This window comes from Sapajus apella, unplaced genomic scaffold (assembly GCF_009761245.1).
Source record: "Sapajus apella isolate SASKATOON/1434 unplaced genomic scaffold, GSC_monkey_1.0 scaffold20, whole genome shotgun sequence".
NCBI classification, from domain to species: Eukaryota; Metazoa; Chordata; class Mammalia; order Primates; family Cebidae; genus Sapajus; species Sapajus apella.
In genome coordinates, this window is record NW_022436960.1 from 752,888 (window position 1) to 771,607 (window position 18,720).

General features: G+C 41.5%; 1 protein-coding gene across 1 annotated transcript in view; it reads right to left on the minus strand.

Moving 5' to 3' along the window:
- Window positions 1-277: 277 nt before the first annotated feature.
- RCOR1 (REST corepressor 1) overlaps window positions 278-18,720 on the minus strand; it is a 130,531-nt gene continuing 112,088 nt past the window's right edge. The window contains exons 8-12 of the mRNA XM_032287326.1: window positions 15,809-16,003; window positions 10,150-10,227; window positions 9,858-9,915; window positions 8,806-9,035; window positions 278-4,415 (exon numbers count right to left, since the gene is read on the minus strand). Coding sequence (XP_032143217.1) covers window positions 4,374-4,415; window positions 8,806-9,035; window positions 9,858-9,915; window positions 10,150-10,227; window positions 15,809-16,003 — 603 coding nt within the window. The 3' untranslated portion in view covers window positions 278-4,373. The remainder of the gene's footprint in view (window positions 4,416-8,805; window positions 9,036-9,857; window positions 9,916-10,149; window positions 10,228-15,808; window positions 16,004-18,720) is intronic.

Below are 18,720 nucleotides of genomic sequence, written 5' to 3' on the forward strand. Positions count from 1 at the left end.
GAGCCCACAACTATCACAAACCATGAATTCATGCGCTTCAATTTGATTCCAACTATAAAATTTTACACAAAAAAGGATGTAGGTTCAGATAGAGCAAAAGGCTAAAAACAAAAGGCATCCCGAGCTGTGTTTCCAAAGGGTCTGATTTGGAGGAAATTAAACATTTGGAAACCCAAGACTCACTCAAAAGGAAAGAAAGAACCCCACTTTGGTACAGGGTAGGGTACTGCTTTGATGGAGAGTGGGGGTGCAGAAAATGCTTTGGTTTCGTATTTTATTACATCAATGGCTTGAAAATTTTTATTTAACCTCAGCAAATATTGGAAATAGAAAAATGAATTCTGCAGAATTTCACAAATAAATTTTCCAATTTCCACTAACAAATGTTATCATTCAATGGCTAAGCAGTTATAATGCTATGAACATTCACCACAATGAATGTGCTGAAATAGAAAACAGGCAAAGAGACATTAAAATATTACTTACAACAGCATTATTACAGCATATTTTCTTTAAAATTCCAACGTGGATTTTATCACTTCAAAAGATATACAGCATTTCCATTATATTTGCAAACTTAACCTTATACATCTTTTAAAATCTTGAAAATTTTTTAAGCAGTCTAAAAAGCACTTAGCAAAGTCGCTAAGTCTACATAATGGAATACTACCCACCCCAGTGTAAATTTTCTTCTTAGGAGAAGGTGGCTGTAAACACTCATCATCATACAACATGCATCACCTCTGCTGACCTTCCTTCTTCTGATGCGACGTCGCTGCAATTGTGCTTTACTACAACATAAGAGAAGCTGCGGAGATTCAGGGAGTGGCAGAAACAGCATCGCACAGGACCGCTAGATATAGATGACCTAAACTACCTGGAGTCCATCTGAGGCAAAGTTTCACTTGATACTAAAAGCTTGAATCCTGGGTCATTCGGTTTAGAAACAGGCTAGACAAGAGAGAAAAAGAGGCCCTTGTTGGAGTTGGCTCCATCTTTTCTTAGCTCACATAAAAGCAGGGATCCAGTCAGCGTAATGCACAGTTTGGCTGATTTTTGGTGTGCAATTATACCAATAGTACGTCTGATATTTAGAATGACAAAAACAGGGTATAGTTGAAATTTAAAGTGACAATGAGCACAGTTAACAGTGGTGTGTGGTATCTGAGGAAACTTTCTATGAACAGAAAACCACTGCTTAATGAGTCCACCACAGTAAGCTTTTACAACCCAACTACCTTTTCATTTTTGTTTTGTGTGTTGAATAGAGGTTTGTGAGCATCAAAAGGTCTTATAGATAAAAAATGATCAAAAACCATTTTGAGGAAGCGGCGTCTCCACAAATTCTGTGCACCAAGATAACGCAGCATTGCGTTACACCAACCTCTGGCTCCTGCCAACACCAGCACCCACCTGTGAGCCACCACGAATGTAATCAGCACAACTGGGGCGTGGTTCCTTCCCAGTTAAAAGAGCTATATTACAGAATGGATCACTGTTGCAGACCAGTCAACACAATATTCAAGTAACAAGGTGTTTAAATGGATAAGTGAAAAAAAGTTTACCTAACACTTTACACATCTACATAAAATTAAATAAAACAAACTTTTAATGCATATGTAATACAATTTATATCTTTTAGGGTTTCTAAACTAAAAGTTTAAAACTATTATTTGCATCAATGATACTATATTTTGCACAATAACTTATGAGAAAAATTTCCACAAAAATATATATAATTATGACATTCACATTGATAACTTTTAAGAAGACAAAGCTTAAGTGAACATTCCATCTGAAGCAGTTACCACATCCCAAACCCTACCTGCCAACGCACCTAATTCTTGATATGTTAAAAAGTCTTCACATAAATAACCAACCACTTCGCTTTTAAAGCCAAGTGATTTCTTACATTTACATCATTGCAAAGACAGTGTAATGAAAAAAAGTTGAAAACACAGTGCTATCTTACGCAGGAAACCACAACAAAGGCAGTCAAGGACAGCTACCTCTTTTCCCCGTCAAATGAAAACGACATGCCCCTGCCCCTTGGGGAGAAAGCCTAGTTCAGCTGCTGTGATGATCTCAAGTGATTCTTCAGGGCTGGGGGACCACTCAGTGCCAGGAACCAAGTAAGGGCATAGTGCAGAATACAGATCAAGGCCTGGCACTCGTGGCTGGCTTGCCACGCTATGTAAGAATTAGCATCAAGCTTCCAAATGCTGCCAGAAGGGATCAGGCTATTTTTCCTTACGGGAGATACAGACCTACTGGCAGGGCAAGAAACGCAGTGCAGCAATTGCCTGCTGCTTCTGTTACAGGAAGGAAGTCTTGAGGGAAGCAAGGAGAACCTAAAGCTTCGGCTCATACCTTAGTGTCCCCTTTACGCAATGTGCAAACTTAGGCTGACTCCTTCTCATGCTTCTCCCGCCGCCCTCGGTGTACACAGCGGGCTTATGGTTTTTTGTTTTTGTTTTTGTTTTTTAAAAAAAAAAAAAAAAAAAAAAAAAAAAAGGCCTTCCCTCAACCCTAGTGTTATTTTGCTAACCCTGTCTCCAGGTAGCAGCGACAACTGGGACTCCTCTGCTGCTTCCCAGGCGCTTATGTGACCAACACACACCTGGTACGGGAATGAGATGATGAAGGGCGGGCAAGTCCCATTGTACTTCCCTTTTGAATGACCTTTCTCCAGACTATACTAAAATGCAATTAACAATTCCAAAATACCTAGGTTTCTAGCTGACCCTCTTTCTAAAGGGAAAATCAGCTGACTTCAACAACAACAACAACAAAAACAAGGTGCTTGGGAGTCAAAACATATCAAATTTTAATTGCATATTTTAAATTCTTAAGAATTCTGTTTATGCCTTAAAGCATCTGCATTTTTTTTTTTTTTTTGGTATTAAAAGCAGAAAAAAATATTTAAATGATGCAAACAACAACAAAAGCGACTTCAACGTATTTAGTGCAGTCTGAATGGCCGTGGGGTGGGAACAGGGCATGTGAGAATGCAGTCTGACAGTCTGCTCCTCAACCCTCAGCGGCCCACGGTCTGGTAAGATAACAAAAGTGATTCTGGAAGTCTCAACATGTTTATGAGAAAATTTTACTTGTTCCCAGTCCAACCAAAAGGCATTACAGACCACTTTGTAGGTGATTTCTCTTCATCTCAGTCTCACTAGACCAGTACATTGATCACTTCTCTGTCCTGTACTCTGATATTAAGAGTGTGGATGGTGTTTGTGTCATCACATCAGCACATGAAGGACACACACTGGCATACGGAGTGCCACATAAAAGGCCAGGCGAACTGAGAAAATGCGGAACAACATGCAGCTTTCAGAAACCATCGCAGCTGTTCTAATATTCTGACACTGACATTTACAATCTGCGCTGTCAGAATCTGCAGCAAGCTCCCGTCTCCTCATCTCAGTGATGTCATCTTTGGCTAGCAAATAACTTGAAAGAAGAAATAAGACACTAAAACAGAAAAAGGATTGATACCATGGTTGCCAAAAGGAGAAGGCACCAATTCCAAATGTACAAGCACCAGGTACAGTGATGTGGGCCAAACCTCTTGGAGGTGGGGGTGGGGGTCAGGAAAAGATGGGGTGGCACCCACCCTGGGGTCACAATGCTGAAAAGTTGAAGGCAGAAAGCATTGAGGTCCACGTTCCCTTTAAGCTAGTGTCCAAGGACAGTTGCAGTGAATGAGCTTTGTAACACTTGGGAAGGGAGAAGGAAGAGATTTAAGCCAACTCAATTTATAAACTGTAACTATACCCCATGTTTAGGAAAATGTGAGTTGCATCAGGATGCTTGGCATGATAAAGGTTATGATGTAGTCTGGCAATATATTGTGATTTCCAAAAAAAGCAGATTATCACTTAGGTGGCTGTCTCAGAAAAGAACAAGAGAAACTTTCTAGAACGCCAACAGCATCGCGGTTACTCTGAAAATTACTCTATGCACAAAGTAGAAATTGCAGGCCATGCAGGAACAGAGTCGGGCCTTCCGAGGAGACTGCCTGCTCTGAAGCTGCTGACTGGGAAGAGCTGCCATTGATGGGGCTCAGGGGCTCCGGCGGGGGAGGCGGTTCCCAGAGTCACAAGAGATGTGCAGGCCATGAGATTCCCCGGCACGGAGGCAGAGTGCGAGAGATGCAGTGGAGCTCTCTGGGAAGTGGCGCCAACATGGAGGAACGAGCAAAGAATTAAGGCAGATGGAGCACAGGACTGGAAGGATATGCCTTTTTTGGTAATAGCTGCTTGTCCAGAGAGATGTGATGCAGATGGCTAGGTGATGTCTCGTAATACCTGATATCCCGGATAACACAGTAGTCCACACCAATTGTTCAAAGCCACCAGAGTTCCTCAGGAGGCAGATGTATATCTGACATCCAGAACAGAAGGAGCCTGAGGCCAAGAGAAGAAAGAAAAAAAAAAAGGATCAAAGAAGAGGTAAACAGCACAAGCTGCTATCTCCAGTGTACTGAAAAGGAAGGGGGTAGCCAGCAAACCTGCAGAGGAAACACTGTGTTGTTTCTTTTTTTCCCTGAGACGGAGTCTCACTTTGTCACCAGGCTGGAGTGCAGTGGCGTGATCTCGGCTCACTGCAACCTCTGCCTCTTGGGTTCAAGCGATTCTCCTGCCTCAGCCTCCTGAGTAGCTGAGACTACAGGCCCGTGCCACCACGCCCAGCTAATTTTTGTATTTAGTACAGATGAGGTTTCACCATGTTGGCCAGGCTGGTCTCTATCTCTTGACCTCATGATCTGCCTGCCTCGGCCTCCCAACATGCTGGGATTACAAGGATGAGCCACAGCGACCAACCCAAACACCATGATGTTCTTAAGGGCAGGGCAAGTGTGTGGCCTCTCCGGCCAGGCATCCTGGTCTTGAATCCCAGCCCTCCCACATTCTAGATGTCTTTTTGAGCTTCAGTTTCTTCATGTGTAGAAGATACATAGTGATATCTACTTCACCAGGATTAAATTTAAATGCCTGAAAACGGCCCAGCACAGTGGCTCGTGCCTGTAATCCCAGCACTTTGGGAGGCTGAGGCAGGAGAACTGCTTGAGGCCAGGAATTCAAGACCGGCATGGCCAACAAGGCAAAATCCTGTCTCTACTAAAAAGAAATATTGGCCGGGCATGGTGGTGCACAACTGCAGTCCCAGCTACTTGGGAGGCTGAGGCACAAAAATCACGAGCTCGGGAGGTGGAGATTGCAGTGAGCTAAGATCATACCACTGCACTCCACTTGATCTCAGCAACAGAAAACTCTCTGTTTCAAAAAAACAAACGAACAAAAAAACCTGAAAAGGTCATACAAGCACAGTAGCAGCCCTAACTCCTCTCACTGGCTTGAGGGCAGGCTGTGGCACCCACCGTTTGGCGCCCAGCCACTGGCTCCAGCTGGGATACAGGAGCCCATATGATCTCAGGACTATCTTTAAAAGCTATGTGGCATTTCCTAACTCCCCTCTCCTATTTTTTAAAACTGACACCCAGACTCAAACTTAAATAAAGGTTACATGGCATCTTGCTGCTCTCTGCCACTTTCACAGTGTCTGAGTGCTAGAGAAACAACTGGGCTATTCGTCCAGAATCTGGAAGTGATTGTTCTTTCAGTTAAAAATCATATGATTTCTAAGTTAAATAAGGAGATTTCTCCTCACTGGTAATCTACTCAATCATTTCATAATTTTATGTGAGAATCTTTCTCTCCAACCCATGGCACCCTTTTTTAATGAGAGGTTGGATGTGACACCATCCCCAATCCACCCTTGCCCACTTCAAATAACTCTGAATTTCAAAAGCTCAAAATGCCCTTGGGCTACCTACCCGCCTCTGAGCTCTGAAGGAAATAATCTACATCTGACAGACCATTCTGTTACTAGAACTTCCAGGAATTCTTATGTTCTCCCTATGGGTTCTGCCTAATACATAAAACCTGAGGGCAGAGGGGACAGGCAGGACACCATCAGACATCTTTCTCAGCTGCTGGACTCCACAGGACAAATAAAAAGGCGAAATTACACACACCCCAAGTTCTGTGGACTCACCAGACAGACAAGTAAGCCAGTATTCTAACAAGTTCCCCTAGGCCCTGGGACACAGAGAAGCAGATGGTCACTAGATTAATTTCCTTCTGCAAACTAACATATGGAGAACAGAAAACCAGGTGATGGCAGGGCACAGCTGGCACTACAAGAAACTAAAGAAACAGGCCGGGCACAGTGGCTCATGCCTGTAATCCCAGCACTCTGGGAGGTCAAGGTGGGTGGATCACCTGAGGTCAGGAGTTTGAGACCAGCCTGGCCAACATGGCGAAATCCCGTCTCTATTAAAAATACAAAAATTAGCCGGGCATGGTAGCGCACGCCTGTAATCCCAGCTACTTGGGAGGCTGAAGGCTGAGGGCGGAGAACCACTTGAACCCAGGATTTGGAGGTTGTAGTGAGCCAAGATTGTGCCACAGCTCTCCAGCCTGGACGACAAAGAGAGACTCTGTCTCAAAACAATAAAAAGAAAGAAAGAAATGTACGAGGGGGTACATTTTAAATGACTACTGGAAAGTTTTTAAAGAGACATAAGGACTATGCAGCATTAAACATGAGTTAGATAATACCATTCTTCATTTTGTTTTGCAGAGAAGCTAGGTAAAAAAGACATGGAAGATGAACCACGCAGGAAAAACTATGATCTGTTGCTTGGAGGAGGCAGAAGTAGACTGGGAATGGAATGCCCATGCTTTGATGCACAATCCACATGCCAAGCAGACCATTATGGAGGAACCTGGGCTGATAACAAGGTTAAAAAAAACTACCTGACTCACTTAAGTCAATCAATGATCCAAGCATGAGAATGAAGAAAAAAAAACATATGCACAACAATGGACATCCTGTTGGTAATGACTCTTGGTTCTAAATTTCCTATCAGATTTGTTATGCCGGCCCAGCTAGCACTGGCTTTGATCAAATGTGAAGACGGAATACAGCTAGAGTTCCTGACTGTTTCTGCTTCCAGTCATCCTGGGAATGAAGCCGGAAAACACACACAGGAAGCAAGCTTTCATTCCTGCAAATCCTAATGCTTCCTCCTCAGCAGTCTCCAGCTTTTCAATGCTTCCTAAACTGAGTGCTAACAGGGGCAATTAGTGCTGGGACAAAAATCACTGGAAAAAAAAAGGGAAGATGAATAAAGAAAAAAAAAATCACTGCTGAAAATAAAAACACCACCATTTTAGTTACATGCCCTTTTCAGGCAGGGCTATGCATGGGGGTGACTCAGGGGTACTGACTTTGGAAATACTACTGATTTAGTACATTTATTACAAAGATTTTTTGGCAAAAGGCTCTAAAGAATCTAATTCTAAGAAAATTAATATGTTTCAATGCTGTTCTTGCAGATGGCTGTGCCTCGAGGTCCTTTTCCCAGGTGGCAAAGAGGCCTTGCATGGAGGGGTGGCACCATACTCCCAGGGATACCATCTACCTTCCAAGGTACTTCCATGCTCAGGTCAGGAACCCTTTTTCTGGGCTGCTTCTAGAGCCAGGCTCTTGAAGCAAAATGGCAGCACACACAATGCAAAATAGGTCATCTCAAATCATTCCAGCATGGTCTGAAAAAGACTTTGATGTGAAAGTGATTTTGCTTATAAAGCTAAATTAGGGCCAGGCGTGGTGGCCTCATGCCTGTAATCCCAGCACTTTGGGAGGCCGAAGTGGGCGGATCACAAGGTCAGGAGATGGAGACCATTCTGGCTAACACGGTGAAACCCTGTCTCTACTAAAAATACAAAAAAATTAGCTGGGTGTGGTGGCATGCGTATGTAGTCCCAGCTACTCAGGAGGCTGAGGCAGGAGAATCACTTGAACCCGGGAGGTGGAGGTTGCAGTGAGCCAAGATTGCGCCACTGCACTCCAGCCTAGTCAACAGAGCGAGACTCTCTTAAAAAAAAAAAAAAAGAAAGAAAGAAAGAAAAAAAAGCTAAATTAGTTCTTAAATTACCATGCTTATGAACATTCAGAGGCAAAGTGCTTGGCAAGTTCTTCTTTCTTATGTCCAGCCCCAGGCTCATGTGCTCTGGGAGTAGAGGGAGAAACATAACAGCAAGGCAGGCCAGGCTAGATGGGGAAATAGCAGGTGCTCCTGGCACAGACAGCAGGGAAGTGACAGATTAAACCAGGGCTATCATCCCAGAAATTATCAGCCACCATCACAGAAGTTCCAGCCAGCCATAGAACTGTTCCCATCAATATTTAAGCCAATCAGCCCCAAAGAGCATCAAAGGCTGGAAGATCTGGACAGCAGGGACAGGCCTGAGGAGCTCAGGGTTGGCCGGCCGTGAGACTCACCACTCAGTCTGTTAACCTCATGATGATGTGACGACACATTTCAGATGACTGAGCCTCACCGACATTCCTCACAAACTTCCACCTTAGTGCTTCGTGACAGCTTTCACTGTATTTTTACTTTTTCTTTATACCCCAACCCCCTGCATCTTAGTGACTCAAGATTTCACTGTATTTAAGGAAAACAGATAATGCAGAGTATTCTGTGGCTGGAGGAAACCAGGATGAAATTAAGAATCTGCCCAGAAATTAAAATGTGAATAATACACAGGGACCAAGAACTGGAGTCAATGCATACACGTTATGGTTATTTACAGGTAATAGTGAAGTTACTAATACAGCTGAAACCTAAGAATCTCTACAGCTGAAAAAATTCATCACTTTAGAAATTGGAATATCAAGCATGAACTTCCTAACAGAGAAGTGACTGTTTTGTTTCAGATTTACCTCGTCTTCCTCTTCAGGCATCTTAATGGAATTATCTGGGGACTTCACAGGTTTCTGGTTACTGGGCCCATTGGTCTCTTCTTTACCATGTTCTGCTTCCCATTCTTGTAAAACTTCATCTATGTTGAAGCGGCGTCGATAATTAACGAAAAAGTTTTTCACTTGTACCACTGACTTGTTCCCAATCACGTCTGAGATTGCCTGAAAATCTCGGCCGTATTTCCTGATGGCTAAGGATGTTAAGAAGGCATTTTTTAAAAATACAAGAGAAAAACAATTTTTTAAAACCACAGTTGAGATTTACCTCTTTAACCAGATAAGAAAACATACAGGCTTTTAACAGCAGGCACTAATTTTGTGTGCTGTAAGAGTAGGAAAAAGTACCGGTCAATTCTAGACACATTCTGGAGACGACTGACCCTGTTGTTTTGATATCTGTTTTCCCATTACATGTCACTTAACAACTGAAGTTACCCAGAAATTGCCCTAGGGCTGAGGACATTCTGCATTCACCTTTTTGGTATCGCAGGTCCAAAGTGTCTCCAACCTTAAAATCCGAACACTCTATCTGCTTCTTCTGGGGTTTTGTACTTCCTGAAGAGTGGGAGCTCAACGAGTAACTAGTAAAATAAAATACTCGCACCTTTAGAAAACTGAGAGTTCTAGGTTAAGTTTTTACAACTTGTGTGGGAAAGGAAAAGAAAAAAGCCCAAAGGAATGCAGTAATCTGGCTACAATGACATCCACTAGGACATAATCATCCAAGAAGCTATTTCTAAATAAATAGGGGCTGAGAGTGGGATGGGACATAACTTTTTCCCTAAAATCTACCAATGCCTCCAGGCTCTTTTTTTCCCCCTTTTATAATTTAAAGTCAGGGTCTCACTCTGTTGTCCAGGCTGGAATGCAGTGCGGTATGATCATGGATCAATGCAGCCTTGAGCTCCTGGGCTCAAGCAAATATGTTGGCCTCCCAAAGTGCTGGGATTACAGGTGTGAGCCACCACCACACCTGGCCTCCTAAACTCTTTAGAAGAAAACCTTCCCCATACCTTGTACGGCGAGAAGCTGCTCTTCTGTAGTCCAACGTGCATTACATTTCTGAATGACCTGGATATCCAAATGAGTCATTTTAGCACATTACATTTGGAGATGAATATGTCCCTCTGAGTTTAATGAACCTTTCTTTTTCTCTATCAGAATTTTAACATTAATTAAGTTCATAAAATTATGTCCATATACTCTTCCAAGAGATGTATACTGAAGATGTTATCACACAGGTTTTAATTCTTAAACATGCAAAACTTGAGTATGATTTCTGAGATGATGTTAACATAATCCTACCTCTGGAAGTCGATATGGTTCTATTCCACCATCAAGTTTTTCTTTGAGGGCACTGTTTGTCTGTTTAATATTCTGGATCTAGAAGGAAAAAACAATTTTCATTTAAAAAGTAAAGACTTATATAAAGGTATGAAAACAGAACTTAAAAATGTAAATAAACAAAATCCCAAGAGTAAAAACGTTACTATCATTTGTTGTAGCTGAATTGTGAGGTCCCTATGGTATTCTTTGAAGCATCTAACTAGATTTATTATTTGCTTGTTCAGAGCAACAGGGAAAGCACAACCAAGGAGGAGGAGATGAAAGAGCTCTCACGTATGTAGTCCTGGATCCACAGCTTCCTAACAGGTGATACCCAAGCAGCAAAACACCTACCTGGAGTCTTATATTAAAGACAAAAGAAATGCCTGGGCTTCCTACCACATAGGCTTGAGCTGAAGTAACAGAGCAGCCAGAGTTAAGACTGGAAGGCCCCGGCTTTAGAGCAGAACTGCAGGCGCAGACCCACAGCACCCCTACATCACTGTGCTGTCCATCGCTTCTACACAGGGCAGAAGTGCAGGAGTAGATTTCTTTGATGATGGGGGAGCAGGGGAGAACACAATGTCAGTTGAGTTTTCCAGAAAGTCTAACTTGGATTAAGTCTTCTCACTTCTTAATTTTCTTACAAATTATTTTTTTCCACATTACTGCCTCTTGGTTCAAGGTAATCTTTCACTGCCCTTAATCAATCAAAAGAAAGGCCACAAACAATACCAACCACCCAGGCCATGGCTGCTCTTTAATTTTCCCATAGGCCCTTGAAGGAGACAGGCCACAGAAGCAGGCTACCTTCCCTCTACTCCAAGCAAGAGGGCACATCTGTGTCAAGCATCAGTGAACTCTGATTCCAGCATTTTTCATCTTTGAATAATCACACAAGCAACTAAGAAAGCCAAGGGAAGAAGAGCTTGATTTTCTCAAGCAAAATGTAAAAGACATTCATAAGTAGAAGATGCTACCCAAAAATTTTTTAATTTTTTCACTTGTAATTAATCTAAACTTAAAAAACCACATGTGGGGCTGCTGGCTGACATACTAGATAGAACAATCTTAGGCTCTTGCTCAGTGCTCTTTCAGTTAACCAAAAACCCAGGAAAACTGCAAAGTGCTCTGATTACGTTCACTCAATTCCTTTTTGATTAAAAACATAACACAGTAACACAGTAACTTCTGGCAAGAAAAAGTCAGGGCCTAGGTGTCCTCTTCACATTCCAGTGAAACGGACCACTCTTGTCATTCTAGCTGGTTGTTCATAGCTAGTACAAAAATGGGTACACATTGCAGCACTGTGATTAAGTAACACTATAAAAGTAGCAGAGAGATTAAACGTAAAAACATCTACAAGTTCTGAACTAAAAGCTAGCTCTAAATGCTCAGTAGCCTATACCTTTCTTCCTAATCCCTTTTTTGTACCAGAAATATTGAGGCTTTGTCATCCCAGCTACTTGGGAGGCTGAGGTAGGGGGGTGTCTTGAGCCTAAGAAGCAGAGGTTGCAGTGAGCCGAGACTGCACTTCAGCCTGGGTGACAGAGCCAGACTCTGCCAAAAAAATTAGGCTGGTGCAGTGCCTCACACCTGTAATCACAACACTTTGGGAGGCCAAGGGCAGGAAGGATCATTTGAGCCCAGGAGTTCAAGACCAGCCTGGATGACACAGCGAGACCCTGTCTCTACCAAAAAATTTTACAAATGAACCAGGCATGGTGGTGCTCACCTGTAGCCCCAACTTCTTGGAAGGCTGAGGTGGGCAACTGCTTGAGCCCAGGCATTTGAGGTTACTGTGATCCATGACTGCATCAGTACAGTCCCAGGCGGGACAACAGAGCAAGATCCCGTCTCCAAAAAACAAAATAACCACCCCACCCCTAAACATCTAGTGTTTATTAAGCAGAAGAAACAGATTAGCTGCCACCATCATGCCAACTGGAAAGAAAGTGAGTGCCAATGAAATAGGTAAGAAATAGGATGCAAAAGTAATCAGTATTTAAAGAAAAAACAAAATTAAAAATGGAAAAGCCACCCACTTGTCCTGGTGCCCTACTAGACACACCCGCCCCCAGCCCCCAACCCTCAGTCATTCTGCTTTACTGTGGGCGTAGTGATTCCTCTTTATGTCAGATTATTTCATTCTCCGCTCAGGGAAAGACCTAAAGTAACCAGCACTGTTCACTGGCTAATTTAAGAGACATGCCCAGCACCCTTCTCGCTGGTAGAGGCTGATTACGTTCTGGGAAGGAGGAAGAGCAGTACGTAACACATGGGCACATAGAATTCAGCTAAAGAGCTTCTAGTAAGGCTTTTGCTTTTCCTGCTAAAAGGGGCAGACAGGTTAGCTCCACCCCCACCTCCTCTTCATACTGCCCTGAATGCAGATATGAGGTTGCAAATGGCTCCTGTAGCTTCCAACACGCGGCAACAAGCAAGATGAAAAGCCAACAGCTGAGGACGGCAGCGTAGAAGCCCTGAAAAGTACCTGGCTCCCTGAGAGCATCACAGAACATATGAGCTAACACCAGACCACTGACGAGGGGACTTCTTGCTATTTGAGAAAAATAGACCCTAAATTGTTTAAGGTGCTGTTAGTCCAGTTTTCTGTTATTTTCAGAATGTATCCCTGATATACCAAACACGGCGGCCTCCAAACAAGTGGCCCCTGTGGACTGACTGCCCATTCTGAGTCTAGAAGCACATCTGGCAGTGAACACACTACGAACTGTAGCCCTAAAAGGTTGTGGGAAGTAAATAACCTACCTCCTCTCTTCGTGAGACAGTCTTCCCTCTTCATAATTGTAAGCTACCTTCAAATTTAAAAATTCCTGCTCTGGACCCTGCTCTGAAAACCAAAGGATCTTTTCTCTCTGATACTATGCAGTCAATAACACCTCTGTGGAAGAGGAAGGCCTCTTTTTCTTTCCTCAATATATTAAACAGCAACCACCAGGAGCTCATTCAGCAGAGGGAGAAAGGAGACAACATCAACAAGAGCTCATAACCTCAGAGAGTGCCCTTCCAACGCTAACAGAGCTTCAAATGCTCTCTCACACAGCAGCCAGGACATATTCTGTGAGATCAGGCAGGCCAAGATTAAATCTCATTTGAAAAGAGGCCCAGAAAGATTAAGTGATTCTCCTAAGATTAGAGTACAGCTGACAGCAACCATGACAAGAAGCTGCTCCTCTGAGCACACAGGGTGTGCTTGGGTCCTGGTCTGGGCTCCTTCCCTAAACCACAAGAACGACGGCCGCACACCATGCTCTTCGCATCTATGAGATGACAGTCGGCCTCCTGTTTAACCTTCCAAGGGAACCACCAAGATTAATCAAAAGCAGCAAAAACCAAAAATAAACTGTCAGTCAACAACTTGCTGATGGGTTTCTGGAACTGAATTCCAGAAAGAGAATGAAAGAGCAGTACTTAACTACTAGGTTGAATTTTCAGTTTAAATGTACCATGCAATCTGATTAAAGTAAGCCACACAGCAGGCAAAAACAACTGTAAGGTAATTTAAAAAACAATATCTTTTATAAGAGCACCAAAAGAATACCAAATATCACAGAATAATTAACAAAAGACGCGTAAGTTCTTACACAGTAAACACCACAACACTGACAGAAATTACAGACATATACAAGTAGAGGAGTATATCATGTTCACTGATCAGGAAACTCAATAAAGATGTGAATTCTCCATTTTTGTCTATAGATACAATAAAATCCCAATCAAAATTTTAATAGCATTATTTTTCTGAAAATTGATAAAGTAATTCTAAATTTTATATGGAAATTAAAAGGCCAGTGATAACCAAGATAATGTTGGAGAACTTACATTACACCAGATATCTACATTTATAAAGCACATAAAGTTAGGACAGTATGTATTGGTGAAGGATGGACAAACAGACCAAAAGAATAGAGAACCTCAAACCAGTTCCATACCCATACAGACCCTGGATGTAAAACAAAGGTCCTGCTGCATTGCAAAGAAGAAAAGTTTCTTCAGTAAATACTTGGCCAAACTGATACTCATACGAAAACAAAACAGTGATTATTCAACATGTGACAACAAATACAGAAAAACATTTCTAGATTAAAATGTAAAAGGTAAAACGACGCTGCTAAAATCAGCATGGGAGGTGACTTGAGAAAGGTTAACAGAACTCAAAAACCACTAACTTGAGAAGACTAAGAAACTACCTTAACATTAAGCATTACTGTTTATCAAAAGATACCATTAAGAGTCACAGAATGAAAAACATATTTACAGTATTTACAATACAAGTTGTAGAAAACAACTCAGAGACTAAAGAACACCTTATAAACCACTAAGAAAATATGCAACCTGACAGAAAAAAACAGATGAAAGACTTGAGTAGACATGTCACAAAAGAGGATATCCACATGGTCAACAAACGGATGAAAAGGTGAGCAACTTCATGAGTCATCAGGGAACTGCCAAATAAAAAGTACAATGAGGTATCATTATAACCCATTAGAAGGGCTAAAATTTAAGACTACCAAAATGTGGCAATGATGTAGAGCAGTGGTTCTCAACTGGGGACAATCTTGCCCCCAAAGGGAATCTGGTAATGCCTAGGGACATTTCTGTTGCCACAACTGGTAGGGGGAGGGTGCTACTAGCATTTAGACCAGGGACGCTGCTAAACACCTTACAGTGCAGAGGACGGCCCAACATGGCAATAGCGCTGCAGCTGGGAAACACTGATGTGCAACCACCCATAAAATAACAGGACCATTTTGAAAAAGTGCTTAGCTCTCAGGTTGAAAGAAAGCCAGACATAAAATAAACAGGACCATATAAACAGAGAAAAATCTATGGTTTTAAAAATCAGAATAGGGCCGAGTGTGGTGGCTTACACCTGTAATCTCAGCACTTTGGGAGGCCGAGGTGGGTGGATCATTTGAGCTCAGGAGTTCAAGAGCAGCCTCAGCAACATGGCAAAACCCCACCTCTACTAAAAAATACAAAAAATTAGCCAGGCATAATGGCGAGTGCCTGTACTCCTAACTACTTGGGAGGCTGAGGTAGGAGGATCACTTGAGCCCTGGAAGCAAAGGTTACAGTGAGCCAAGATCGCACTACTGCACTCCAGCCTGGGCAACAAAACAAGACACAGTCTCGAAAATAAAATAAAAAAGATCAGAACAGTGGTCACCTACAAGGAGGAGTCAGGTAATAAAAGAGAGGTGGAGCTGCTGAGGGAATGTAGCATTTCATGAGGGGAACAGTGACCAGGAGGGAAAATGCATGGGGGGCAACATTCCATTTTTTGGTCCAGATGCAGGTTACTCGGGTGTGTTCATATTGTGAAAAATCACAGAGACACACACATATATACATAAATATGATATTCATATGCTTTCCTATATACTTCAGAAATACTTTCAGATGACACTATATCCATATGCTTCAATTTATTATGCTCATTAAAAAGAAAAAAAAAAATCAATGGGCTAGTACTCAAGATCTGTCTTAATTCTTTAGAAACAAAATGCTCCTTTCAGATTTGTGGAAAGAGAACATTCAAATATGTGATTAACAGAAACACCTCTCAAGTGCTAATTAACTCTTTTACCTCCAAGAATGGGCTTATGAGTACCTGTCGTTTGACTGAAACCAATTCCATGTCTAGTTGTCTCAGCACCGTGGTGGCAGCAGTGGCATTGGCAGAAACAGCCTCCACATCTTCTTGAGAAAGAAACATTCCTTTAGGAGGTTTCCTTTTTGCTCTATTTTTAGCTTGTGTGCTATGTTTTTCTTTTTTGACCTGAGGAACTGTCTCAGTAGGGGGCACCTGTATGATATATATACGTAATGGATGAAACAAAAAAAAATGTCAAATGATCAGTAATAAACATATTTATTCCCTTAACATTGCACAAAACAATCTAAGACAAATACCATGCCATATCAGAACCAAGTAAGATCTACTAATTCTAACAGGCAGCTAACAAGACAAAATTTGGGCTATTGAGCTTTGCCTCAACACAATGGAACTGTGTTCTATTCTTTCTTGTACAAATACTTCCTTACTCTGTCATTTTAAGCCAATGAAAATAAGAATTTTCAGCTTTCTCTAGTAATATACAAAGAAAAAAAATCTGTATTATCTGCTGGTGAGTTTTGTAGATGGACACACACACACACACACACACACACACCCATCTGTATTTATCTACATTCTACTGTTACTTTTTACACACCTTTTCTTTTTGGATGACACAATTTTTAGGGCAACTTATACAACTTATTCTAAAATAATATATCTTATTTTAAGATGCATGACTGCTATTAATTTTTTTTTTTTCTGTAAAACCAAAACCTTCAGAAATGAAACACAGTAAAATCTTGTCAAGTTAAAGAATATATCACCGGATGTGGTGGCTCACACCTATAAATCCCAGCACATTTGGGAGGTGGGTGGATCACCCGAGGTCAGGAGTTCAAGACCAGCCTAACATGGTGAAACCCCGTCTCTACTAAAAATACAAAAATTAGCCAGGCGTGATTGTGCACGCCTGTAATCCAGCTACTCCGGAGGCTGAGGCAGGAGAATCGCTTGAACCCAGGAGGTGGAGGTTGCAGTGAGCTGAGATTGTGCCACTGCACTCCAGCCTGGGCAACAAGAGCAACACTCCATCTCAAAAAAAAAAAAAAAAAAAAAAGAGTATGTCTTACTGGTAACCACTCTAAGAACAAGAAGTTCTTATAATTGCTCATAATTTCATCTTGTTCGTGTATTAGCATTCACTGATAAAGCTAAAAATACGACTTTCTGCTCCATATTTTAAAAGACTGAGCTAAAGGCACTGCAAACTATGACGGTAGTGGTAGTTTCTTCAACAAGCAGGTAATACAAAAATATTAACAGACAATAAACTATGCTCTGTATGGGACGATATTTAATAAAGATCGCCTACTGACGTCTGTTCAAATAACATTTTAATACTTAAAGAAACTATGATTTAACCATTTTCTTTCTGAATCAGAAATCACATTAAATAAGGATTACAAAAATTGTATAAAATCAAGTGTTTTCTCTCATTTAAAATGTGCCACTGAAAAACCTGGTAAATAGCAATGCATCAGAACAAAACTTAAGAAAAACTCGAACTACAATTTGATTTCCCAAACAATCTAATTTAGCTAAACCTCAGGATATTATTTGGGAAGTCATATAAATTATGGAGAAAAAACTGACCAATTTCCAATTTGGTAGTATATAACAAACAAACAAAAAAAACCTTAACAATGTATCTAAAACACGTTGACTCAACAATTCAACTTCCAGGAATTAATTCTAATGAAAAAAACCTACATGCACAAATACTGTGTTATGTGAGAATCAATGTAGCATTGTTTATAAAAGCACAGGGGGATAAACAACTCAAATTCACATAGGGTAAAATTAACTCAATTATGAAACATTCATGTGACAGAAGAACACATAGCTATGTATACAAATATAGTTGACACAAAAAAATTCAAGGTCCAGCCTGGCCAACATGGTGAAACCCCATCTGTACTAAAAATACAAAAAAAATAAAAACTAAAAAATAGTGGAGTCTGGTGACATGTGCCTGTAGTCCCAGTTACCCGGGAAGCTGAGGCAGGAGAATCGCTTGAACCCCAGAGGCGGAGGATGCAGTAAGCCGGGATCACACTACTGTACTCTAGCCTGGACAACACAGTGAGCATCTGTCTCAAGAAAAAAGAAAATTCAAGGGGTTTGGCATGGTGGCTCCTGCCTGTTATCCCAGCACTTTAGGAGGCCATGGTAGAAGGATTGCTTAAGCCCAGTAGTTGGCGGCTGCAGTGGGTCATGATGGTGCCACAGCACCCTGTCTCAAAAAAAAAAAAAAAAATTCAAAGTAGAATAAATTGAAAAGGGTCTAAAAATTACAAAGATCCCATTTTATATATTTTAAAAAGTGACTAGATTCAGAATTATCAATATACAGGCATATACATTTTTCTGAGAGTTCTCAGGAAAAAGTCACCAAAATGTTGACAATGATTATGGATGATAATGCTATAAATCACTTTAATTTTCTTCTTTCGGTTAGCTGTATTTCCTACCTTATCTGTAAGAAGCATATATTACTGATGTCATTTTAAAGTTTAGATATATTTAGACCCTTCTGTTTTTCTAGGCTTAAAATAACTGTCCTTGTATTTTGGAGCAGGGAGAGAGAACTCTCTGAGAAATTTTATTGAAACTATGGACTCTGTTTTCCGAAAAACACCTCTATGAACCTATGGAAAAGTTACATACAATTATAAGGGTTTATAAGTCCTTTGAATCCAGAAACTAAAATCTCTTCTGTAATGATACTGTAAATCATGAGTGAGATGAAACAATCACCACGTGTGAGAGGATGGTCCTGACTTGCCCTGGTCTGACCACACTGCTGCTTATGAGTAACGGGGCCAGCTCCTTGCAGTCATCCTAGGCACGACATGGGTGCCCAGGACGGGCAGACGCCAGAGCAGCTAGAGTGAATGGAGGCC